Below are 27,487 nucleotides of genomic sequence, written 5' to 3'. Positions count from 1 at the left end.
TCTCTTGGAATTAGACTCATAGTTTCTAAAAGGTTGCATTTGTCCTGTTTTGGGGAGGAGGGGGAAGAGAGCAGAGTATTCATTATGTTCAGTAGATCTTAGGCTAAAGTATTAATATACATTATAAATTCATTAATGTTAATGCTTTGTTAATAGAAAAATGAATGTTCTTAGCAAACTCAAAGTTCTTGAATTCTGTAGTTTACAAATCCCTTTCACATGTATTATTTCATTTAATGCTTGGAACAATGCCACTTCATATGTGATATACTCATCTATAAATGAAAAAACAGGCTCAGTGAGGTTGACTTGTCCAAAATCACACATCTGTAAAGTCATAGAGCCAAGATTTACATCTTGTTATTTTGATCAATGTTTCATTGGTTTCCCATATACCACAGCTCTTATTCCCTACACTGACCCTCACACAACTTATTTAGGATGAGGGATATCTGTACACATGAATGAGAAAACCATAGAAAGTAACAGTTCTGACCCTTTTCAAAATTGTGTTTGGAATTACTGACTTAGCCTGTACTAAACCATTCTTAGTTCCTGGGTGTAGTGAAGATATGTTCATTTAATTTTGTGAAAGCCAATACATTTTGGGAATATGTTGATATTTACCAGTGGTTGTGAATGTAGTCCATACCTGTGTTGTTAGGCATAAGATAGGTAGAAGAACAATACAAGTTATTTCAAAAAAGTTTTAAAAACTCCTGTGGACTTTGCAGTTCTCATCATTTTCCTTCTTTTCTTATTCTTTTCCTTTCCTTTATGCTGGAATCTCTCTTCTGCTGCCTTCTTCTGTCAATAAAAAGGAAAACCCCACCTAAACGGTAAACTTTCTCTTGAATAGATATTTATATTATTTTATGTTAGCATATAAATGCCTTTTTTTTTTTTACTAGTTTAAGAAAAAGCGAGTCTATTACAGAAGGGCTCCTTTTTAAGAAAATTGAGGCTGATGAGTTCACTTGGAAAAGCAAAAGATATAAAAAAGAGAATTGATATTAAATGTGTAAATTATAATTAATTTGGCAGAGAATAGTTTACCCTTAACATGATTTAAAAATTTTTAATTCTTTCCTTCCCTTTTAATCCTAGCCCACCAAGAAAACACATCGTGGAGCGCAATACAGAGTTTTATCACATACCAACTCACAGTGATGCCAGCAAGAAGAGACTGATTGAGGACACTGAAGACTGGCGTCCAAGGACTGGAACGACTCAGTCTCGTTCTTTCCGAATCCTCGCCCAGATCACTGGGACTGAACATTGTAAGTGAATACCTAAGGATTCTAATATACAAATGTTCTTTGCCATAGAGAATAGCGTTTAGACAGATGGGTGATTATTGGAAAACAGTAATTTTCCTGAGGCAGTTTGTTCTTAAATTATGCCATGCATAATGTGGGTAATGTAAATAAGAAGCTAACCCAGGAGAGTTGCATTGAAAAGTGGAGCAGTAGTGGCAGTAGTAGTACTGACCATAGTATATAGCCAGTGACAGCATGATGTGGAATGTTTTTTAGTGGCTCTGTGCAGCTTGACCACTTGATATTGATTGGTACAGGTAATTGCTCAAGTGATTTTTTAAGTTAAAAAAGTCAACTAATATTGGATATTGCTTATTATATTTCAGTGAAAGAATCGGACACTGAAAATACAAAGAAGGCAAAGTAAGTTGTCCATTGTTTTGGTAAATTGAATGCTTTCCTTTCATGAATGGTCTCGATTTGTTTTTTCACATTTTCAAGTATAGTGGTATGGCTTTTTGTCTTTGTAACTAGAAGCTAAGCATTTAATTTTGGTATCTTTTGTGGGACTTAACTATGGGACTTAAAAAACTTACAGATTTTTGAATTAGTAGATATTGTCTGCATTTCATGTAAGGTTATTTTCCTTTCGTATTGAAGTAAGTGGGTAGAAGAGTGTATTTGGGGATGCTTTGCTAACACTACCGATCTCTGTGAATGAGTTTGTGTTGTCTTGTAGAAATTTTATTTTGGGCATAAAAATGGATTTCCAAGAGGGCTCTATAGATAAATTTCTGTATTTATAAAAGTGCTCTACCCTTAAAATCTTTGCTATTAAATAAAATAGCTATGCGAAATTAAGCTTTTATAAAGCATGTTTTCTGCATGATGAACTAAGCGTAGAAACCTTTTCTTTCTCTTTCTTATGACTCTTCTATCACTTTTCTTTTCTTTTCTTTTCTTGTTTTTTTATTTCCACAGGGAAAAGATACCCCTTCACGTCTTTAGTCCCAAATACACAAAATTACGTGACTGGCACCATGAAGTTTCAGCACGTGCTCTTAACGTACAGTGATTTATGAGTCTTGCCCCCCCAAGCAGCCAGCACATACCTTTTCATTCACTTTTTCTTTTTTCCAACCTCATAGCAAAATCTGTATTAAATTTGCCTTACGAAAAAAATAGAATCTTTTCTATACTTTTCTGATCATTTCCTGTTGTAAAAAAGAGGAAGATGAACTTGTTTTGTGCTAGTTGGTAGCTCACAAATATTAAACCAAGAGAGCAAATTAAGGAACTCCGATCTATTCGGTGGTTTTATGTCTGTTTCCATTGTTATTAAGGTAGTGACGTCGGAAAAGGAACTCTGTTTGTAAGTTGAATTTGGTTGGTTGTGTGAAGCAGAGGTAGATAGCAAATAATATCCTCATCTAATTTGGAAAATACATCCTTAATGTTATTATATTTCCCAAAATTACTTTTAAATTCATTATTACATAATGTTCAAAGTGGGTTGTAAGTTACCCTAAGTAAGCAAATACGAGGAGGCAAGATAAAACAGAGGAGACTTTATTAGAATAGAGTTAATTATAGATTTGGGTATTTTCTAAAGCAGATACTATTTCAAGATGGCTATGAAGAGAAGGAGGCCCAGATTTGGCTCCTAAAAAAAGGAAAGAAGAGAATTCTGCCCCTATTTGCCATGGGGAAATTGAGTGTTCTTTTAGTTTGGTTAGCTTCAAAAATCCTATTTTCTACCGAAGGAAATATTTCCAAACCGGTGGATGTTTTTAGGTTATAAACAACTTCTAGGCATTAACTAGTAAGAAACAGAAAAGATAACTTTGCTTTGTTTTTAAGTGAACATAAAGCAAATTATAAATGATTCTTTATGTGACATCAGAAATATTTTACTTAGTGATATAAACTATTGTGTGTTGCTGCTGTTCCTAGGAAACTATATTTTGGGCAATACATGCAAGCTAATATCCGACCAGATTGCTTTCTGTTTTGTAATATAATGTATTATATATTAGTTCTAAATTCAATAATGAATGCATTTTGAAGTTTGGAAAAGTACTGTAATAAAGTTGCCTTTAACTTAGTTTTGTAATTGTTTTCTGTTTCCCTGAAACTAGTAACGGTGCCATTTAAGACTTGTTACACTATCACTTGGATAAAATAAATAATTCTCTTGACATTTCATTTGGAAAACATTTTTAATTTTGTGAGGCTGCTAAAATGAGTGTGGAGTATGACAAAGGCCCATATTTGTTTTTTCTTTTTTTTTTCTGAATTGTCATGTTATTTAACATAATACCTTATATGAGTAACATAGAAAATTAGTTAGACTATAGCACAACATAGCATTAGTCTTTGTGGAAAATGACTATTGGGGGGATTTTGCCTGTATTAAAGGCATTTAAATTTTTATTTTATATTATTTTTTTTATAAGTGAGCTCTACACCCAATGTGGGGTTCAGACTCGTAACCCTGAGATCAAGCGTCACATGCTGTACTGACTGAGCCAGCCAGGTGCTCCCATTCAAAGCATTTTTATTTTTCCATGTTTTTTCCACTTCGATGTCACCATAGACTAGGACAACTACTTGGTAATTTGGAGAAACTAAACATTAATTTCAGTTAATGATTGATTACTATCTAAAATTTTGTACACAAAATGTATTTAAAAATCTAGGATTTATCTATGCTCATTTCCACTATACTTCATAATTTAGTAAGATGTCTTTCTTTTACTGTATCAGATACTGTTTGTGGTGTTATGATCCTGACATCAATCCATTACTACTGTGTCTCTGGCCTCTATAAGAAAATATGCTTTCTTAGATCAGGCTTTCCTATACCTAATAATTCTCATTCATCTCAAAAGATGATATTTGAAAGTACATGGAATCAAATTCTCTTGAAAATATATGGTGGGGTAGAGTAAACAAGGTTATTTCCCACCAAGCACCAAATTTCTAGAGTAACTATGTAGTTGAGAGAGAGCTACTAGAATGAGAGTTTTAGGTAAATAAAGAATTTCTCCCTAATAAAGACAAGTGAACATGTATAGAACTTTATAACTTGAAATAAGTACAGTTGAAAATAAGAATGTAATACTTCCCTGATTAAAAATGAAGTATTTAATATCATTGAAAGCATACAGTTAGATAAGTAGAATGATCTGTATATGAGTATAAATGTTCAGCCTGGATCACAAAAGACATTCCATTTGACCCCGTCAGAGGTTGAATTCCTGTGTTCAATTAATCTTCTGGGACATCTTATATTCCTAGCTTAAAAGCTAGCCAAATATTGTAAAAGCTCCTTGCAAAAATATTATTGTAAGTCTAGTGACCTATTTATAGCTTGTTTTTGTTTGTCTCTCTTATACAGACTTTCTTTATTATAGTCTTGTTTTTAATGTAGAATTTGAAAGTTAAGAATTTTCAACATTTTTACAAGGTTTTGCCAATTAGAAGATGGAATGTCTCCCACAAAGTTAATATTTTTGTTACCTTGAAAAATATATTATTTATGGAAACAGAATCACACTCATTTTGTACATCCTTATACCCTTTAGGATGCCCTTTAGGAAGAGTCAGATAAAAATATTGTAGAGAGCTTATTTAATAAAAATTGTGATATTAAGAGAGTAACTGTCTCCTGTTTTATTCAGATTTATTCAGAAATTTGGGTGAATTGATTTCCCCAGATGAAAAATTTCATAATATTTTGCATCTCTGATGTGTATTTAAAATCCTATAAGTCACAAATATTCATTTATTGCCTGAGTTATTTCACACGAAATAATTACTTAAATGCCAAGCACAGATATGTACTAGGGGTTAAATAATGAGGAGCAGATAAATATATAAACAAGGTGATCTGAGATAATTGTGTTACTAAGATAATAAATTAGTATGAAGGAAATTTGGCCTACACATGGAGGGATTACTTAGGTCGCGTGGACCTCTAAGGAGATAACCTTAATGCCATCACCTGAGAGACAAAAAAAGAGTCAGCCATGTGATGATTTTGAGTCACTGTTCAAGACAAAAGAAACAATTGTGGAAATCCTGAGGTGAAAAGGAGTGTGGCAAGTACACAGAACAGAAAGGACAGTGTAGCCAAAATACGGTATGTGACGGGAAGCATGATATAAAAATATAATACGGACACCTATGACTTATATTCCCCATATTATCCACAACATTTTGAATGGGAAGTTGTCTTATATCTAACCACTTTCCAGAAAATATAAAAATAAAGAACCAAGGAGGTTTATCAAAATTTTATCAAAGCTAAGTAAAGTACATTCATCTACTTAGTATTGCTCGGGGCATAGTTACCAGTTTAATGCTTTCCCCATTAGACCCAATGAAGACTTACGAACAGAAGGCATTATTATAGTATGTGTTGGTAATGCATTTGTAGGAATCAGAATGCCCTATAAAACACACATAAAAACATTCAAAAACAGGGGCGCCTGGGTGGCTCAGTAGTAAAGCGTCTGCCTTCGGCTCAGGTCGTGATCCCAAGGTCCTGGGAGCAGGCCCCACATTGGGCTCTCTGCTCCGCTTGGAGCCTGCTTCTTCCTCTCCCACTGCCCCTGCTTGTGTTCCCTCTCTTGCTGGCTGACTCTCTCTCTGTCAAATAAATAAATAAAATATTTTTTAAAAAATTCAAAAACAACACTTCCAATGTGTAGAAATAGGACATATTATGCCTTATTCATAATCTAGGGATGACTTTGACAATTCAGTTCTGTCTATAAAAACGTATCAAGAATTGTTTGAACTCATTCCTTTTTGTTTGTCCCATTCAAGAAAATTGCTTAAACCAAGTAAATATTTCCTTGCTCATTCTTTCCAAAGTAGACATCATTACTACCGAATAGTAAGCAAGGAATAATAAATTCTGAGTTTGAGACTCAGATTTGTAACTCACAAGTTTCTGCCCCTGAATTTCCTACTTCTTTAAAATAAGGAAGTTAGAATCAGTGGTGGACACTGTGAAGCCTTTACAGATATCACCTCAGTGGAGGACTCGATACCACTGTTGAGGTGTGTGTGTGGGGGGGCAGATCGCCTTCAGGGATCAGCCCCTTCACATGTCACCTCAGCAGCAGGCACCCTTCCTCCAAAGCCACAGCTTCATGAGCCGACTGGAGAGGTGTGGGGCTGAAGTGAAAAGCCTGACCATTTTAGCCCAGGTAGGGATAACCTGGGAGGGTCATTCTAGCTCTTGGAGAACCCAGCTTGGACCTCAGTGGTGTGGGTTTTTCTCATTTCCTCATCTTCCCTTCATTCTCTACGTCGTTGTCACTTCTGATGCCTTCTCCTTGAATTTTCAACCCAGATCACAAACAGCATTTAGGGAAACCATTAAAATGAAAGATCAGGTGAGGGCAGCCTGCAAGGTGTATGGAAGTCAAAAAGAGGATACATTACTTTTCTTTGCCTTGAGTAAAGGATGTTTATTAGGCGATTGCATCAGAGGCATTCTGGGAGTAATGAATTGGTAAAGCAATTTAGAAATCAGATGTAGTCAAGGCTATATAAGTGAATCAATGAAAACTTCAAAGTGGAAAATTAGAATGAACTCTGAATAAATGTAATAAACTCTTGTAACTGGCAAGCAGCACTTAATAAAATATTATTATTTTGTATGTTATAATTTTCCATATGAAGCATTTTAGAATAAGCCATATTAGCCATTTACTCAGTCATTTAATACAATTTATTTGAACGCATCTGCTTTTTTCTTCACATCCATTAAAGTTTACTTTCTGTTTTCTCTTGGGGGAGATGTTGCTGAGTAGCCTTTGGAAATATGTAAGGGGATAATACAGATCTTACAAGGCCAGGAGATGTTAGCTGGGGGCTAAGGATGCTAAACGTCTTGTAATGCTCTGAATAATTTAACAAAATGCAGCGTGATCCTGTCCCAAATGTCCATGGTGTGCCAGTGAGAATGACTGGGCTGAGGGCAAATCCTCCCTCTTCCAAGATTTTCTTCTTCCTTCCTACAATTCCAACCACACAGATTCACCCACAGTGTGCTACCCCCACCCTTCACAGTGGCAATAATCTTACTTCTGAAGTATATACTATATAATTTCTACCACTCCTTTCCTAATGTGTATTGTAGATCTTTGTCTGTATGCCATAAATCTTCAACTAGAGTATGAGCTCTTTGAAGCCAAGAGTCTTAGTATAATAATATAAATTGGTAGGAAAAGGCATTCTAACAGGCATACTCTTTTCTGGATGCAACTATAACTGTGTAAGTCAAGATTTGTACATTCAATATATAAATGGGCATTTAATATAAATGTATATATAAATATAATAAATACATAAGTATACAAATATAAAAAACATACAAATATAATTTGAAAGTAGCTGTTAGGACTGTAAGGTTCATCTCTGGTGAACTAATTCTTAAATTAGAAATATACTCTATTAGTCAGCTCAGGCTGCCATCTAGATACCACAGACTAGGTAACTTAAATGACAGAAATTTTATTTTCTAACAGTTATAGAAGTTAAAAGTCCAAGACCAAGGTGCTATGAGGGTAGATTTCTGGTTAAGTCTTTTCTGTCTGGCTTGCAGATGACCACCTTCTCAGTGTGTCCTTACATGGCCTTTCCTCTGTGGACACACAAAGAGAGAGCTCTGATGTCTCCTCTTACTAAAAGAATACCAGTCTTCTCATATTAGGGCCTCACTGTTATGACCTCATTTAACTTGAATTACCTTCTTATAGGCCTTGTATCAGGATACTGTCACACTGAAGGGTTACGGCTTCAACATATGAATTTTGGGGGGAAACCATTCAGTCCATAATATATTCCAGTGGCCTTTATGTACTAATATCAATTTGACAGATAAGTATCTAAAAAAAAGTTATTCTTAAGGAGACTCACTGACTTGGACCCAGTTAGAAGGATTGTTGTTATCTCTGTTGTGGTGCCTCTTTTTCTATTTTGGATAATAGGTGTTTGTCTCCATGCCCTGTATCCCTAACTAGAGTTTAAGCTCTTTGAACACAAGAGTTTTGGTATCCTCACCATAGTTGGCACTAGTTAATGATATGGGAAACAAAGGCAGAAGAAAAAATTAATTAAATTTCCTTACTACCTGTAGCCTCTGGACAAGTCCTTGAAACAGGCAGAGTGACATTCCTCTAGGGACTCAACTGCCTCAATGTTAATACTTTGCTAAGAGCAAAAGGCAGTCCTAGCCTGACGATGTCCCCCCCCTCCGAATCAGGATCCTGTAAGTCTACTTTAGCATATAAAAATTCTCTAGAAATTCCCTTTCTCTCTAAAACCCCCAAGATACATGTTGGCAATCATCCCCCAAGCATATGGCCCACTGATATACATCTGAAGGGTCTCATGACTAAGGTTTTATTAGACAGTAATAAATGACCTTTTCCCAACAATAGCTAGCCCTCTCAAGGTTCTGGAAACCTTGCTTCCACAATTCCTTAGAGACTTACACTATCCCTGACCCCCTTCCAAGCTCAAACTATATAATGGGCCACTCCTTGTGACCCCATTGCAGCTCTTTCTGCCCACGGGTCCTGTCCCCATGCTTTAATAAAATCACCTTTTTGCACCAAAGACGTCTCAAGAATTCTTTCTTGGCCTTCGGCTTTGAACCCCTAATGTCTTTCCTATATCATTAGCACCAACTAATGGTTTTTAATTGCATATAAATGTATATTTCCCCAATTTCTTAGTTGTTGAATTTTAGGGAAATTGTTAACGGTGTGGTAAACATAACTTCTAATTGAATATAAATTCAATATGTCAAGTTTTATAAAAATCAAGACATTAATATTTGTACTCTAGGTAAAGTGGAACCATACCTAAGTTGCTTCAAAGGAGAATTGTGCATTGTCAACCTAATTGGCAAAAGTGTTGATGCTTTCCCTCTAGCATTATCTGTTTGTTAAATGGTTGTGGAAGACACTTTTTAAAATTAAATGAAAAATTTGTTTCTTAATCCATCTTCCTTTGTGTTTTTTATCTGTTTCAACATGAATAACTTAGTGACTCCTGTGATATGACAATACCTGACTAATTTTAGAAATGGATGTATGAAATGCTTAGTACTCTGATTGGAAAAACCAATAGAAATAATTTTATCATTCCTAAGGAAATGAAGTTTGAAGTTAAGAGTCTAGTCTGCAACATTGACTGAAAAAAATCAACAGCTATATTATTAACAGTGGCAAGCTAATAATAATATGTGACTTACCAGAGTAGAGAGAGGCTCTAGGAGAGCCTAGAGGGAGGCTGTAGGAGATTTTATTGAGGGGCGCCTGGGTGGCTCAGTTAAGAGACTGCCTTCAGCTCAGGTCCTGATCCTAGGGTGTTGGCCTACCTGCTCAGCGGGGAGCCGTCTTCTCCCTCTGCCCCTCCTCCTGCTTGTTCTCCTTCTCTCTTTCTCAAATAAATAAAAAAAAAAAAAGGAAATTTCATTGAAAGACAACTTTAAAAAAAATTATATAAAGTGCATCATTGTGTCAGGCACCATACAATTTATCTTAATTTAAAGGGTGATTTTCTTGATTTCACCATCTTTTCAGTTTCTACTATAAAGTAAAATATTTATTTAATAAACAGTTTTAAAATTTTCATACTTACAGAGGTCTATATGAATAAGTAAAAAATAGCATTTTAGTTAGCAAAAAGATGTATAAAATTATGATCAAAACATATTTTATCAGTCTTTTATCTCTCTTGTTCAAGTAATGATAGGGTCTGATTTTTCATATATTATGGTTAAGAATAATGAATGATAGGGATTTTAATTTTCAAAGACTTAAAATATCCCTCAAAGGAGGAGTAACTGCCTCTCCCTTTGGTAGGAAAATAGTTCAAACTCTAGTCACCAGTTACATTACACAAAGCTATAAAACAGTACGATGGGGAAAAATCCTCTATGGGCTGTCCCATAGCACTAAGTAATGTCCACATGCTTTCTAGCTGAAGGTTGTCAAAGCAAATCTTAAGTTACTTTTTGAATAGAAACCTATCATCTTTGTACATTCATTGAAAATTTAGAAAGCAGAAATTTCATAAATATTTCCAAGCATATTCTTTTTATAGCAGGTTTGTAAAATAATTTTAGTTTGTTCACAAATGGTCCTGTAACCCGCATAAAATAGTTTACTGCAGAAACAGTTTGCTGACCTGCGCCTGTCTTCCTTCAATTGCTATTTCACAAATATACTGGACTCCTGTTGTTTATCCTTTTAAAGACACATGTCATTTGAGTAAATCACCTAAAACTATTATTCTTCATAAGCCATGCAAAGAAATCAGGAATCATTCCCTAGTCTCATATTCTCACATACTTTTATGAAGTGTAGGAACGAGTGGATTTGCTCAAAAATACACAACACAAAGGCTTCCACAACAGAGCCTAATTTTAAAAAATAAAAATAATAGCCAGATAGAATCTCTTACCTGTCACCATCATTACTGCAGAGTACGTTCATCAACCTAGAAAAAAGTCCATAGGTCCAAAAAATGGATATGTAACCAAGCACTAATTTTTGTCTATTGTAACATATGAAACATTTGTAATTTACTCTTTTCATTTTTTACTGGTGGATTATACTGTCCTGTGCAAATACTGATTTGGTGACCTCTGTGTAATGTAAAGATCGCCATCTATTGAACATAAGTAATTACTACACTTCAGTTCCTTGTGAGAATAGTACTTTGAAATCCTTGAAGCCAGAAACATAGTTCTTATCTACTCTATGTATTTTCACACAAAAATTGTTCATTAGTTTATTTAACTATGGAAATACTTGTTTAATTTTCCCAAATTAATCTGGGAAGATTATTGCTTATAAAATATTTTTTAAGAATAAAAATCAGTATTTGTAATACACAGAAATTGACTTTCATGGTCAATATGCTCGTTGTTGAAAGATATAAACAAGCAAACAAAAATCATCCAAATCCAGAGGTAAATACTGAAGAAGTTTTCGTTTATTTACATTCTGGAGAGAATTGAATGCATTAAGTTCCTTAGAAGTTTTATCAGACCACTAGCACTTCTCTTACAGTACTATTTGGATAAATTCTTTCTGTTTCACCCTTAGGGAGGTAAATTACATTGAAATTATTTTATTGAATTAAACCAGAAAGTAAAAGGAACTTATCTTCTTGACTAAAAGTCAGTATTATTGAAGACTCCTCTTGTAATTAATTTTTTAATTTCAAAAGATGTCACAACTTAATGAAGAGCATTGGTTATAGGCAGTCTTCATCCATGATGGAAGGCTTAATTTTCTATCCTTTGTCACTATTCAATTTTACGTATTTTAGTCACATTGAAAGTTTCAGAAGACTAAGTTTTCTACCTTTATGTTATGTGAAGGTGTATTTATTATGATAGTATGATTTTATAAAAGAAAATTGAAGTAATGTATTACATAATATATAAAACATGACAGGTATGGATGTTTAGGCATCTCAATTTTCCATTTCTTAGTCAAATTAAAGAACTCTGTTCAAATTAAGTTAATCTTAAAAGCAGGCTCAACCGTCTATGTCTCTCCTTTTATTTTTCTCTATTTTTATGACTATTAACGGTATACTTTGAATGCTGCTTCTGTGACCAACTTTGCAAGAGGTGTTCATCTCCCAGTTGCACCTAATTAATTATTCTGGAAGAGGCTGTACTTATTTCTTTGAATAGAGTGTGTTAAAGCTAGGTTAAAATCTATGCAATTTTTGGTTTAGAGGTACATATTTATTTTGTCTTTTCACATACTTTATTCTTTGTCCCAATATCCTAGTAATTCATAAGATAAAATATTTTAGAGTAAGTTTCTGAAAGATTTTAATGAAAAGTAACAATTTTAAACAAACTTGGTGGACTCAAATTTATCCTTTGCTTACTGCAATGGCATCAAATATCTTTTATTAAATGAGCAAATCTCTTAGCAGGGATATTGAAACAGTACCATGTGCATGTTAAGAAAATGTACCTTCACACACACACACATTTAAATATGAAAAATAAAACGACCAGACAACATTAATTCAAAAGATTTAAAAAGTGATGTCAGGGGTTAGTATAAATCAACAAATAATAACAAATAATAATTATATTTCATTGTCGAAAGATACAAACAAGCAAACAAAGATCACCCAAACCCACAGATAAATAAAAGTTTTGGTTGATTGGTTTACATTCTGGAGGGAATTAAAGTCCCAGACAGAAAGGGATTCTAGATGAGCTCTCAGTAGTCTTTTTTTCTCAATGACTTATAACCCAATATTTAGAGACCTTACAGATGAGATTTGGTAAGTAACACTATATGCATCAAAAAAAATTGTGGAGAATGAGAAAGAAAATAGAAGACTTGGAATGGGTAAATGTAGTACTGAGTTTGAAAGAAGAAAAAACTTCTAAACTGTAAACTAGTTTGAACTTGAGGTCACTTGGAAAAAAATCTAGAAGGCATTTTTAAAGCCTTGCCCAGTGAGCACTGAGAAAAGGACAGAATTGCCAAGACCCAGAATTAAGTTCTCAAGAAACAAATCACACCCAGTTTAACACATTTTTGGTAGATTGGGGAAAATGTTAATTTTAACAATTCCTCAAAGAAAGGCTCTTAAGATCCCATTGAATTTGAATTTAATAATGAAATGAGGTTAATGATTATCAAATTTTTAGATTCATGATAAGTTGAAGGAGTTGAACAAAGGATATTGTTTTAAAAGATCAGTTAGTGACTTGGATGAGGGCATCTACAGCTTGCTTCCTAAATTTGTGGCTATCCTCAAGTGGGAAGGGATGGCATACATGTTCCATAGCCAGATCATCATTTAACATATATTACGAGTCTAGGAAGATGGACCGAATGTAGTAGGGGAAAAAAAAGAAATTTAATATGGTTGTGTGTAGTTTGGGTCAAATAATTTTGTTCTTCTGGGACATATTTGGTGGTAGGGGTGGATAAAGTTAGCAAAAATAAATATTAAAAAAAATTAGGGATTTTAGAAAAAAGTAAACCCTAATATAAGTTAGTCATGTCATATGACTCTTAAAATTGTAAGGCAAGCAATAGTTTGATTCTATACTTGTAAAATCTCACCTGGCTATTATAATTAGTCCTTGGCATTAATGTCTGACAATTATGTAGGTAATCCCAGGAAAATCAACTGAAAAATCATGGGACAGTTAGTGTCTGGGTCAGAAGCATTTATATGAGCAATTGTTATCAGCTGATAACAGAGGCTAGTTCCTTGACCTAAATCCATAGCTATGTTTTCTTCTTCCCCAAACATTCTCCCTTAGTCTCATACTTTAGTGATCCCCGCTTGTGTTTATTATACACGCACACACACACTAAATAAGTCCAGCAATTGCTTATGAAGTACTTGTCGTGTGCTACTCGCTGTTGTAGATGCAGAGGCAAGGTTCTGTCATGGATTTACAGTCCAGTGGAGCAGACGTGCGATAAAAAAGCAAATAGTATAGTTTTATATTATTATGTTATTCTATGAAGAAATAATATAGGATAATATGAGTATAATGGGGGGAGAGGAGGAGTGAAGTCATTAGACACTACTTAGGGAAAAAGAAGACATTTGAGCTGAAACATGAATGACCTGAAGCAGTTAACCATACACTTATACAGAAGATAGGCTCTCTAGGCAGAGGGAATAGCAAGTGCAAAGGCCCTGAGGTACTATTCAGCTTGGTGTGTTTAAGGAACTGAGAGAAGTCCACTATGACTGGAGCATAGTAAATAAAGGAGAGAGTGATAAGAGATTGAGTGAAGTAGTCAGGGTCAGATCATGTTTTGCCTTGTAAGTTGTGTTAAGGGATTTAGATTCTTATCCCAATGAATTGGAAAGCCCAGTACAGCCTTTTAATCAGGAGAGTAATATCTGATGTATATTTTTAAAAGATTCCTCTGAATACTATGTGAAATTGATAGGGAGAAATAATGAACACAGGAGACTAGTTATGTGTATTCCCTTAGTTCAGGCAAGAGATGATAGGAAGTTAGGCCAAGGGGGCACTAATGGAGAGGGGAGGAATTGGATGGGTTTGCATTTTAGGGGAAGTGCTGACAATGGAGGGGTAGGGGTTGATGAATAATGAAATAGTGATAAGAATCAGTGAATTTGGTAAGAATTAATTGAGTTGTTAAGAGTCAGTGAAATTGGTAAAGGTCAGTTCAGTTCAATAAAAAAGCTAATAGAATGAGGGGTGAGTGAATTACAAAAAAAGAAGGTGCTTAGCATCCAGATTTTAGAGGTATTATTCTCATATATGAAAAAGTAAAATTTATGAATTTTGGAATGCATGACTGAGATGTTCCAGGCCTGAGACTTATTAGCCTTGGAGGAATTATCATTGAAGTGAAGAAATCAAAGAATTTAGAAGTCAGGTTATTCAGTGGTTCAACATGACAACACCAAAGTCATCAAGAATGATTGTTGGGATGGGGTAAAGAGGAAAACAGTGATTCAGGGCCTGAAGCAAGCAGTGGGTGAGGTAGAGGCAAGAAAATGAGATGAGTAGATAGTGAGTGGTGTAATCTGATGACATGAGCCATGAGGGACTTGAGATTTTGGAGGATCTAAGATGACTGATCTTAGAAACAATAATCGAGGAAGGCATTATCTCCATCTCCAAGTTTATAAACGAACAAGGTATGAGAAAAGGAACCTCTTTTTGAAGGGACTGCACAGAAGGCACAGATCAGTAGAGGGTACAGTGGAATAACAGAGGATTTGGGAGGGCCGAGGGAATGGGACATTGATCAGATTAGGAGATACAGAAAACAGTAAAGAAACAAGAATCCAGGAGATGATGGATGACCTGAAGGGTTTGTTCTTCTGATTGTGGCAGGTAAATGGATGAAGAGTATGATGGGATTGATCCTCATGGTGTGTTAGAGGAAAGTGGGCACAAGAATGTAAGCTCCACGAGGGCAGGAAATTGAAGTGGGCAGTAGAATATGTGAGGATGCCTGGCATGGAGTGGAATCCACATGTCATCGTTGAATGAATGAATGAATGCAGTGATTAATGGGAGGGCTCAGGGCGTATGATCCAGAAGATTTAACTAAAAGAGTGTGTGACCCCTAGCTCTTGTTCTCTAATGCTAGTGGGATACTCACTGGAGCATGAGGTGCTTTGGTGGCATTCTCAAGACACCTGGCTTCTCCAAGGACTCATGGTGTGTGGCTGTTGCATAGTAGGCATTCAGACAGATTCATGTGTATTTTCAAACAGGTAACAGATTGATGCAGTTCTACTTATTAAATAATGTATCTTTTTATTCTGAATCTGAAATACGTTTATCATTTATAAATTGTTTTTATAATGTTAGGATTACATTAATACTACAGAATGGCGGGTTTCTGCCCCATAGAGAAAGCTGTTTCTAGCTAGTTGAAATCAATAATAGGAGTGATCAGGAAGAAATTGATGATGCAGAGTAAGCAGGGCTATGGTTAGTGGTTAGTACCTTAACAGTTGCTGAGGGATGTAAGCTTTTATCAGGGGATTGTTCCAAGTGATTTTAAAGTTGGTGTTACCCCTTAAAATCTTTATATTATATTGGGTTTTTAGAATACATATAGTATAATATATGCTCAATCTTTACCTATCTTATCTTGAGACCCTATAGAAAAATTTCTCTAGGGGCACCTGGGTGGCTTAGTTGGTTACGCATCTGCCTTGGGCTCAGGTCATGATCTCCAGGTCCTGGAGCCTTGAGTTGGGCTCCCTGCTCAGTGGGAAGTCTGCTTCTCTCTCTGCCCTTCCACCCTGCTTGCACTCTCCCTCTCTGTCATAGATAGATGATAGATAGATGGATAGATAGATAGATAGAAAATTTTCTCTAAAAAGATCAAGGAATACTGTAGAGTTAACTAACTTCATATAATGTTAGGACAGGGCATTATTCATTAATAGGCCATTAAGGAAGGCAACAGTAGAGAAATATGTAAGAGTTAAGGCAGAATTTGAAAGGTGTGAATAAAGTGGAATATATGTATCGATAAAGAGCAAACTCTTCTTCTAACACACCTAAGTTCCATTTGCTTTAGTGATCTCCTTTATTCTTTACCTCTTTTCCTTGCTTCAGTAAAGTGGAAACCTCCAAGAAAAGTAATTTGAATCAGTCCTTTATCTTTGCTCTCACAAAAAGTAAATCTCATTTGGGTGGTATTTTCATGTTTGATCATTTATTTCATAATCTTCTTTTTACATCTAACATTCAGTCCTTTCTGCTTCCCCATGTGTAAAAAGCAAGGATGTCGCTACTTGCTGATTTTTAAGTTCTCTGTAAGGTGCCATCTGTAATGTAGAATTAGCAGGCTTAAATAATGTTTTTAGGCTGCTACAAAAACAAAGGCTATTGAAGTCAATTAATAAATTTGGCTTATGATTAAGAGTGCCAGAAATTTCCAGCTGAAGTTTAGTTGATTTAATTTTCCAGAAGGGACATCCTAGTTACAAGTGAACACACTCACCATTTTTATTGTCAGGAAGCCAGTGGAAGACACTGAATTTTCCAGACAACTAGCAGTTTCCTTGGCTAAAATAAATAGCTTTACTATGCCAGTGAACCCTGAAAGTACAGAGTGCAGGTGTGATCCTTGTATATTCTATTTTCTGCTTAACGGTATTATTGTGTGAATGTTTGCTTTGTGGAAGGGTGAAAATACAAAGGGCAATTGTCATTTTCCTCCTTTACCTGGTATAAAATATGTATTTTAAGGTATTGAATTTCTCTTCTCATTGCCATGTGGGGATGTAATAAGTCACTCTATTTGGTTATTGTATGATATTTATAAAGAGAGTGAGGAGGCATTGAAATTTTTAGTTGGAAACTTGAAGTTTTTATGCTGCAAAAGAAAGTTTCTGCATTCTTTTTCATATATTTTAAAGGTTAGCCTTTGTGATGAATTTATTCTTACATAGTTTACATATAATTCCAATATGGATGAGCCAGATTAGCATTTTGAAATTGTATTACTGATGGAGAACTTTCACATCCTGCAATGAAGAATAGCCAGTAAGGGCACCTGGGTGGCGCAGTCCTTAAGCGTCTGCCTTCGGCTCTGGGCGTGATCCGTTGTTATGGGATCGAGCCCCACAACAGGCTCATCCACTATGAGCCTGCTTCTTCCTCTCCCACTCCCCCTGCTTGTGTTCCCTCTCTCTCTGGCTGTCTCTATCTCTGTCAAATAAATAAATAAAATCTTTAAAAAAAAAAAAAAGAATAGCCAGTAAAATAGTACTAAAAGCAGGCAAGTGTGTAGGATTAAGGAGAAGAGGAGTGGTCAACTGGGTCTTATACCAAAACTAAGTAAAATGAGGAATGTACTCAAAAAGAAAAACTGTATGATTTCACCAAGGTATTAGAGAAGTAAAATTCATGGAACAGAAATACTATGGTCACCAGGGGGGTGGGCGGTGGGGTAAAAGAGGAGTTGCTGAATGGGTGTAATTTAAGATTTACAAGATAAAAAAGTTCTGGAGGTCTGTTTCACAACAGTGAATATATTTAATACAGAACTGTACACTTAAAAATGGTTAAGATAGTAAGTTTTATGTTATGTTTTTTACCACAATAAAAAGAAAACGAGGAATGCAAATTATCAGTTAAATTTAGCCACAAAGAGATCATTAGTGACCTTGGCAAAAATGTGGTTTTATCAAGGCTGAAGGATGAGGCCCACTTGAGCTGGTTGAAGAGTGACAGGCAGGTGAGGAAATGGAGACAATGTTTCTAGAGTAAAACCTTTTATTCCCTTTGGCTGTTAATGGGGACAGAAAAACAGAAGGGGAAGGCGGTTTTGTTGGTGTTATTTTTGGGTTTTTTTGTTTTGTTTTGTTCTGGTTTTTTTTGTTTTTGTTTGTTTGTTTGTTTGTTTGTTTTAGAGAAGCTATACTATCGTATTTTTGAATGGGGACTCAAAGCATACGGTGGAGGAGAATAGAAAATGCAAAGGAGATAGATCAATTGAGCCCCTGAGAAAAAGGGAGGAGATGGAGTCCACAAGCATAAGGATCTTGCTTTTTGACAGTTGTCAGTCCTGGGGCATAGAAGGAGAGTTCTATTCCCTGTTCCTGCAGGATGGTACATTAGTAAGATGGGCAACCTCACACTTGCTTTCCTGGACAGATTGCTAGCATGGGTCCCCATCGGAAAGCATGGAAAGACACAATTGCTGAGAAAGATAATGCACAAATAGTTCTTTACTCATTTTTCCTGAGAAAAACAGGCCAAAAGACTGCAAGCTCAGCTCTCCAGACATATCTGGGAAGGATAAAGTCTTCATACCTCTCTCTGGTAAGAAATGAAGACTCACTTAAGTAACAGATGAAGCAGAGAGTTGGGCTGCTGCAGAGGTGCTGTTAATTAGAGCTTCTTCCAGTCCTAAAAGGAATAAATATTAGGGAGTGACAGAATTAGAGTAGTTTAAGATTTTCTTAGGTCTAATATTTTTAGAGGTTGGCTAAGCAAAGGGATAGGTAATCAGTGTGTGTAAGACATGGGAAACCTGCCAAGTGCATTTGTTTGGAAACTTGGAAATCTGGCTTTAGAAGGTATTTCATGAGTTATGTGAACTTTATTCCAATCAACACAGTGCATAGAGGTATTGGAAGACTGAAGTCCAGCTTACTCCCTTTTCTTACCTGTCCTCATTGTATATTAGTATGTAAACATTGATAATTCTTTATAACTACATTTTCTTTTTTTCTAGAATATTGATAATTCTTTATGTTGTAAAGGACATTTTTGGAGGTCTAGTAATTTCTTAGAGGTTGATCATGTGCCTCTTCCTGCTTAGGTAGTAATATAGTGCCTGTTTAACCTGAACTGCAATACAGTCTCCAGTCTCTAGAAGCTACAAATATTTGCTAAGAAATATATGTATATTGTGAGTGACTTCTGTATTTGAAAACAAGTTTCATTCATGCATTTATTCAACAAATATTTATTGTTTACTTTGTGGTAAGTACTTTGTTACACTTCATTTGTACCATTAAACATAATAGTCCCTGACCTCAGGGAGTTTCTAATTTAGTGACGGAGTCCAGAATTAAACAAATAACCACATGAACTATGTGATTACATTAATAACAAATAAGTTCTGTAAATAAAAGATGCAGGGTTCTTTGAAACCATATGACATGGGCAGCCTAAGGTGATGTGGGGAACTGGGTAGGCCTCCTTGAGGAGGTGACATTTAAACTGAGGGACACTTAGGAATTAGCCCAGTGAAGTTGTGGTAGAGAGGTAGGCATAAAAAGTGAGAAGTAGCAGACTATGCAGAGACCTTGAGATGGGAAGAAGCTTGACCTGTTTCAGGAAGAGATGGAAAACAAGTTGGACTGGAGCCAGCCGGAGAAAAAGAAGAGCTCTGTAAGATAAAGCGAGAGAATGGGGAGCCCAGGACCACAGTTGTCTCTAAAGCAGTACTGAAGTCCCAGCAACAGACAGGATCAGATTTGTATTGTTTAAAGTGTACTCTGGTAGCTGTGTAGAGAGGTTTTTCTCTAGACAGGGATCAGCAAACTTTTTTGTAAAGATCCAGATAGTAAATATGTTAGGTTTTGTGAGCTATATGGCCTGTCACAGCTATTGACCTCTGTATGTAGTGTGAAAATAGCCAGAGACATGTGTAAATGAACAAACCTGGCTGGGTTCCATAAAACTTTATTTATAGTTTATTAAAACTTGGTGGCCGAGGGGCGCCTGGGTGGCTCAGGTGTCTGCTTTCAGCTCAGGGCATGATCCTGGAGTTCTGGGATCAAGCCCACATCCGGCTCCTCTGCTGGAGGCCTGCTTCTTCCTCTCCCACTCCCCTGCTTGTGTTCCCTCTCTCGCTGGCTGTCTCTATATCTGTCAAATGAATAAATGGAATCTTTAAAAAAAAAAACAAAACAAACTTGGTGGCCGAAATTTGAATTTCATATAATTTTCATGTGTCATGAAATAATATTCTTCTTTTCATTTTTAAAAAACCATTTAAAACCACTCTTAGTTCATAGGCCATACAAAACCAAGTGGTGGGCTAAATTTGGCCTGATAGTCATGGTTTGCTGACCCCTGTTATAGGACTTACAGTTCTTATTCTTTTAACATTTTCTTAAGTTGTCTTAAGTTTAACATTTTTCTTAAGTTGTCTTTTTTATTTTTTCAACGCTCTGGTAAAGGTATGACCCATGCTAGATAAAAAAAAAATGGGACTATAACCTCTCCTTTTCTATTTCTTTATCTTAGTGTTACATTTTCTATTTTGAAAATCAATATAACACGACCGATATATTCTTTTTATTTTATCCACAGCCTTTTTTTTTTTTTTTTTTTTAACTACAGGCAGCTTTGTACTTCTCCTATTTATTTTTTTCCCAAAGCATTATACTTGGTGCTTTCTTCTTTCAAACCTCACACTGAGTTTTTCATCTTTTTTTTCCTGGTGATAGTTCTAAAATTTAATTCTGGCATTCAGAAGAAAAAATAGTACAGACACCAGAAAAGCAAAGTAAACAGTGAAGCAACACAGTTGCATGCAAACATTTATTGTGCCACTGGATAAAATACTTTGTTTACATAGAGATAAACAACGTGCATATTATTTCAGATCTATAAACACGGCATTCTGCCTTGAGAGGAGGTTTTTAGTTGGTTTCTTGCAGTGCCCTATTCAGGCAGCTACCCCACAAGATGCTGGAAAGCATTACGTAGTGGAAATAGTACAGACAGACCTGGTTCAAATTTCATGTGACTCTTACTAGGTGTATGATATTGGGCAACTGAATTAATTTCTTGGAGCCGAACTTCCCTGAAGCATGCAAAATACAGTCTTTTGTATTGGGACTGTGTGTGTGAGAATTCCCATCCACCTTTCTCCCCTCACATGAAGGTAGTCATGTTAAAAATTTAAAAATTGGGGGAGTGAATAGCTAATATGTGGTGGTGGTGAGGGTGTTGGTTTGGGTTTTAACCTTACTGCAGATATGAAGTTAAAACAAAAACAAAAACAAACTAGAGTATTCCCCAAAAGGAACCAGTGTACTTATAAAAGCTTGTATAGATGACAAATGTCTATACTTTTCATTAATATTTCCTTTGCCTTGTTTATTTTGCTTCTGAAAACTTAGGTTTGACAGTTCTCTGGAAGACCTACCTCAGAGTGGACCTCACCCACCTGCAACTCCTCAGGTTTTACATATTGGTGGCCAAGTAGCCACACTTTCTAAAGTAACCACTTTCTCTAGGTAGAGTTTTTTCCCTCCTGGTATGTTTTAATGCTGGTAGTGAAATTAAATGCTAAAAACTGTTTGACTAAAAAGGAACAAGTGATCATAGATTACAGAATTGACATCATTAATATATAGACAAGAAACTTTGGCACTCAGCTATGGAACACTGCTTTACACTGCTTTTGTATTTGTCTCTCTCTCTCACCTCTCTCTCTCTCTCTTTTGTTCAGATTCAAAGTTCTAATATAGAGTCAGGAAATCTATGCCTTCTATTTATTCACTGTGATTTGGAAAGTCCACTTTTTTGAGTTTGTTGTAAGTCTACTTTACAGAGTTAGAGCATTCACCTCTAAAAAAGGAGTGATAGAGATCATACGTTACAAGTGCCCACACATATTCTAAAGGTTTTCGGGTTACTTCTAAGATTTTGCAGTCTCTGCTGATACTAAATCTTTTTATATTATTATTTGTGATACAATACAGGGCAAGAAATTCATTACAATTTTCTTTTTACAGGAGAAAGACAATTTAGCTGATTTATTTTTTAGCTGATTTTTTTTATAGACTTAAGTTTCTAGTTGTTATTCACCATCACTTCCCCCAAATAGTAGCCATTGCTTGAAAGATGCAGAGTAATTGAGGAATTCAAAGATGAATCACTTGGTAACTTTGTCTTCCATGTTGCATGACACTCACGTTACCCTGCTCTGCCACTGATAGCATCTTTCTTTTCTCTTTCCAGACCCGTTCTTTCTTTTCTAGCCATTCACAATAGTTGCTAAAACATAGCCATATAGTTCAATTCAATTATAGGCTTGCAGACAAACTACACTTAATTCTGTATAATTTTAAAAAATGGCTTGCCACTGTTTCTTTAATATGCTTTCTAATGGTTTGTAAAGTTATAGTCAGTGGAACGAAGAATAATGGATTATCAAATTCTTCCGAGAGGGAGAAAAGACTTATGTCCATACGCACAGTTACAGACATCTGAGCTCTCATTAACCTGGGTTGAGTTTGGCACATAATTACTTTGTGTTGGGGGTGACCACTGTCACAAATTGTGAAAAATTAGTCATAGGATGGTGAGGATGTTCATTAATAACTTGCATGCATAAACAAGAAGGAGAGACTATAGGTTTCATGCTATGCATTTTAGACTTTCTTTTAACTTAATAAAAAAATTTCTCAAATTCAAGTTGATAACTAACTTGAAAATCATTACAGTCCTAATGATGGAGTGTTCATTTCTGTCCAGATGTTTGACCTTTTCTAAAAGACAGAAAGAAAATATTTATTATTTTAAGTCATAAGAGTTCTGAAAATGGAATTTCATACCAACATTTTTTTAGTCTTTACAGAGCCAACTGTAAATAGAAGTATAGAACATCGGTAGAACAGCTGATATTTTAGTCATATTCACTTTAACTACTATTTATTTTACAAAGGTGCTTTCCTTCCCCAAGTAGGTTTATTCTCAATATTTTTAAGTTATTTCTTGTTCCTTTCAATATGTATTGGTACTTCTGAATAGGCAGTCAGTTGTACTTGCTTCTCCTGAAAGCACAAGTCTCATTAAAATGTCAGGCTCTGGGTGTATATCATCTCTAAGGTAAAGCTCTTTATGTAGAGTCTTTTTAGAAAAATCGACATAACCTTCCTTTCTCTGATTACAGAAATTCAAACTTCATGTTTAGATTTATTTTCTACTTAGATGCTGACAAATCAATCTTCACATGTGTGTTATATATTGATTTAACTTTAAATAGGATTAGAGACTGAAGTTAAATGCATTCAAAAGCATTTGTATCTCAAAAATCAGTTTTGTGGAGGATTATATATCAAATTTTAATTTCTGAGAGAAATCATAGCAACAGTAAATAAATGACCTGAACTCTTATTATACTTCTGTATCATACCTTTTAATGTCTAAATATTAATATAAGATGGTTACTGTCTTATCTTTATTATACTGCCTCTTCTCACTTTTCTTTTTTGTTCCTCTCCTCTTTTTTTTTTCTTTCCCTACGTATCAATTTAAGCAGCTCCACAAGAAATGTGGTGACAAGTTCTTTGGAAGGTTTTCGAAACTTTTCTACCTTCTCTTCTCCTGTTAAATATAGTGCTGCAGTTCTTAGCAGTGCAGCTGCTACTGTGTCTGCTGTTCTTGCTGCAAAAACCAGGTAGAGCTGTATGTACAATGTGTGTCTTGTGTGATTCCAACACTTTTCACTGTCTTACAAGTCCCCTCAAAGCAAACATAACCATTTCAAACAGTCACAGCTCTATATGAGATCTTGGTTGTGTTGTGGACATTTTACCTATGTTGCAGACATATCCCACAATGTTTATTACTGGTTTTCTTTAAATCATCCTTTCATCTGTTTCCATTACTACCATTTATCTATGGTACTTCTGAGTTGCGTGGATTATTACATGTTGCGTGCTTATTGAGTTTTGGGTTTTTATAATTTTTAGTTTTTACATCTGGAACAGAATCAACTATCAATAGATATTTTAAGTTCTTGTTGATATTCTCTTCTCTTACAAACTGATGTATTTGAGGGTGATCTCAAGTCTAACTACACCCTCCTCTCCAAGAAAGAATAATAACTTTTTATTTTTATGAGATTTTGTTTTTACATAATTTCTAGTAGTCTTTATAAAGCTTTATATGCTTTCTAAAAGATTGTCTCAACCAGTTTTAGTGAAAATTTAGTCAATTCTATATTAATGAGTAAAATAATAGAATACTCAGACCTTCTTTTCATCCTCTTTCTACTGCTTTGCTCCTTCTGCCTGTCTGTAAAATGTCTCTATCTTTTTCTGGAAATGTTTCAAATCAGACTGTAAAGACTACTTTCTGCTGTTGGTCATGTGATTTTTCGACTTACAACTCTTTCTAAATGCTCACCAGGCTCTCCAGTCCTGATAAATATCACTCACTCCTGGATGCACTTTGCATCAGCCCTGTTTCCAGGCCTTTAGCTTTTTCATACCTCCAGTCCTCGAGGAAGTCAACTGGCTCTATCCATGTTAAGAAAATAAGGTACCGTGGAGCAGATTTCACAGTGGTGGTTTGCTCTAAGAGATACTGCTTTCTGTAACACCTAACTACTATATTAACAAGCCAGATGAGAAAGTCCTATGGTGGATTTGTGTTCAGTTTTAAATTAACTGTAAATTCAGTGTGATGCTAATGGACAAGCATGTTGTTTTAAATGATCATTAACTGCCCTTTTAACCCTTTGTGACATCTTTTATTAGCACACTCGATGTTTAGTATGAAGTTATGAGTAATTGTGCGAGTATTTAAATTACAGTATAACCATTTCATTGCATGGACGGTAGCTATACTAGAATAATCAAATGTTTAGTAAGACATACCTTTATATCTTTTGAAAAAGTAAAAAAGAATAATAAAATAATTCATTTTGATTGGCTACTACTGTCTTATAGTTCTTAAATATGAGGGTTTTGGGCAAACAACTTAATTTTCACTGTGTCTGGGAAATTCTAAAACACAAAATTAATTTTTCTCCTAAACTTAACAATTAATGCCAAAAGTTATTAGGCCTAATATAAAAAATAAAAATACCCCAAGTGTTCATGAAAGATATAATCTTAATGAAATAACTGTTTAAAATCATTTCTGATGGAATGTAAAATTAATGGCAGAGTGTACAACTATGACTATAATTAGTAAAAGCCTGATATGACATAGGCTATCTGCTGATCATGTGTTCGTATTCTCTTCACTGTTACAGAGGTTTTCAATATACTTCATTATAATTCTGAGTAACTTTTAAAGGAAATGTTTAAATAGGGAGAGAGATCATTGTACGTTTTTCTCTAAGGAAAAAAGATACTCGAAATTATTTTATATTTGTGGAATTGTGTTAATAGAGCAGAAATCTTTCTTCATCAGGGCTAAGTCTATACAGAGACAGGTTACTGACCACACTTGGGATAAAAAAATCTCTTTGAGGACCCAATGGCATGCTCACATCTTCTCCCCAGAAAAGTACCTTTTGCATTTTTTAAAAACTAAATGGCCTGTGGTATGTTTCGATGGGTATCAAATGGAGATGGGATAGGAAAAAGTGGAGATAGGATGGAGAAAAATACCAGTTGTGTGAGAATACCCCGTCTCCATTAGTGCATGGTCATTCAGCTCTTATCTTTATATCCCAGTAAGTTATTTTGCACTCATTGTTTAATAAAAAAAAAAGAGCAGCATTAAAATTCTTGCAAACCTTGCTTGATTGGAGAATTTTAATGTTTTTCATTTATCATTGTGAAACCAAGGACAATTTTGTAACACTTTTGTACATAACCCTTACATGCAGAGCTGTCTGTCTTTAAGTAGAGATAAATTACTCTGAAGGGAATGAATCGAGTGTTCCCTTCAAATCAACATTTGGTTGTTTAAATAAACTTCTTGTTTTAAAAAAAGGCGTGCCTGCAGTTAGGGACTGATTGATGCTATCCATGGACCCGCTTATAGAATGGGTGTTAGTAGCCATTATCATTACTTTTTATTAACAGCAATAGGCACAAACTAAATATATTTTGGTATTTGGGAAAGGGAAATGATTTTTGACAGGTAAGCGAGTTGGCATTCTGGAAAGCAGGAACTGTGGGTTTCCTGAGAAGACCTTTTAAATTTTAAATTTAGAAAAAATATATATGAGTCATGTTTTCAGAAAGAAGATACCAATTTAAGTAATCGTGCCATACTATATTAGTAAATTAGTCATTAATTAAAATATTTTTGCTGTTAGTGATTATTGTAATGTTTTATTCCAAAATATAAAATAATAAAGCCAATATCTTTATTAATTCTTTAATCTTTAGTACATGATATCTGTTGTTTATGTATTTTCTTTAAATAGTAGCTAATACTAAAAATTAGGCAAAAAGATGTTAGCTCTTTTAGAGACCTAGGCATTATAATTTAGATATGTGATTGTCTCAGTAAATCTTAATATCCTTCCATTCCTACATTAAATGTTTTAAGTAAATAGAGATCTATTTCTCCTGAGAATGTTGAACTCTGCTCATCATCCTGAACTTAAATATAAATGGAACAACTTTCTTGCTTACAATTTAGAATTTTTTAAAGTCTTTATAATCTGCTGCACACACTTTGTGTCTAAGAATACTGTTTAAGATTTAAACATCTAGGCCTTTTGGGAGAGAATATATAAAGACTATGTCCAAAGGATACAATAAAAAAAATGTACATATGTATAGGTAAAAATTGAAGTGTAAAAAGAGACTCTCCATTGTTTGGGGGAATGTAGGATCTTTCAAAATTCTGTGGACAGATTTTCAATTTTTTTTCTCTCTCTGTGCTTAGCATAGAACCAAGTACTTTACTTGTATTACATGTATTATCTCATTGTGTTTCATTTAATCCTAACAATAACTTTGGAATAAAAGTAGTATTTTCATCTGATTTTTACCGACAAAGAAACGTTATCAACTTCAGGTAACTTACCCAAAGTCACAGTAAAGTCCTCAGCCTCAGTTTATAATGTAGTGCAGGAAACAAGATACATAAAGAAGTTATTTTTTTAAAAACCCTGGCTATTACAAGTTGAAATTTAACTATATGTGATGCATTTAATATGTGTCATGAACTGAAGGAAGGAGAGTCTCTACTTCTAGAAGGTTGATTAAATAAAATGTATTAATTATTCAGTATGGTACACGGTGCATGATGGATACTATTTTTACTACTGTTGTTAATTATAGATGATATCTGGATGTGTGCAGAGGGAGAGTGGGGGAGGTGCCTTCCATGTAGAACTGGATAAATATGGAGAATTGTGGACAGAGAGAAGATGTTTCCAGCATATAATTTGTATCGCAAAGTGGGAGGAGATAATGATTAGACAGGTAGATTGTAGCTATATCTTAGAAGGCTTTGAATG

General features: G+C 34.9%; 1 protein-coding gene across 9 annotated transcripts in view; it reads left to right on the top strand.

The window, feature by feature from the left end:
• PDLIM5 (PDZ and LIM domain 5) overlaps positions 1-27,487 on the top strand; it is a 200,163-nt gene that overhangs the window by 120,300 nt on the left and 52,376 nt on the right. For 3 of the 9 annotated variants that reach the window (XM_040625130.1, XM_040625129.1, XM_040625132.1), the window contains exons 6-8: positions 822-839; positions 1,108-1,280; positions 1,646-1,682. In XM_040625130.1, coding sequence (XP_040481064.1) covers positions 822-839; positions 1,108-1,280; positions 1,646-1,682 — 228 coding nt within the window. Of the gene's footprint in view, positions 1-821; positions 840-1,107; positions 1,281-1,645; positions 1,683-2,240; positions 3,525-21,446; positions 21,564-23,584; positions 23,732-24,465; positions 24,598-27,487 lie in introns of those variants that run through there. The other 6 variants (XM_040625131.1, XM_040625133.1, XM_040625137.1 and 3 more) reach the window with 5 other exon arrangements.

The sequence above is a fragment of the Ursus maritimus genome, unplaced genomic scaffold (genome assembly GCF_017311325.1).
Source record: "Ursus maritimus isolate PB19 unplaced genomic scaffold, ASM1731132v1 scaffold_8, whole genome shotgun sequence".
Lineage (NCBI taxonomy): Eukaryota > Metazoa > Chordata > Mammalia > Carnivora > Ursidae > Ursus > Ursus maritimus.
Note: the sequence above shows the minus strand (reverse complement) of the source record. Positions and strands in the feature narration are given on the sequence as shown.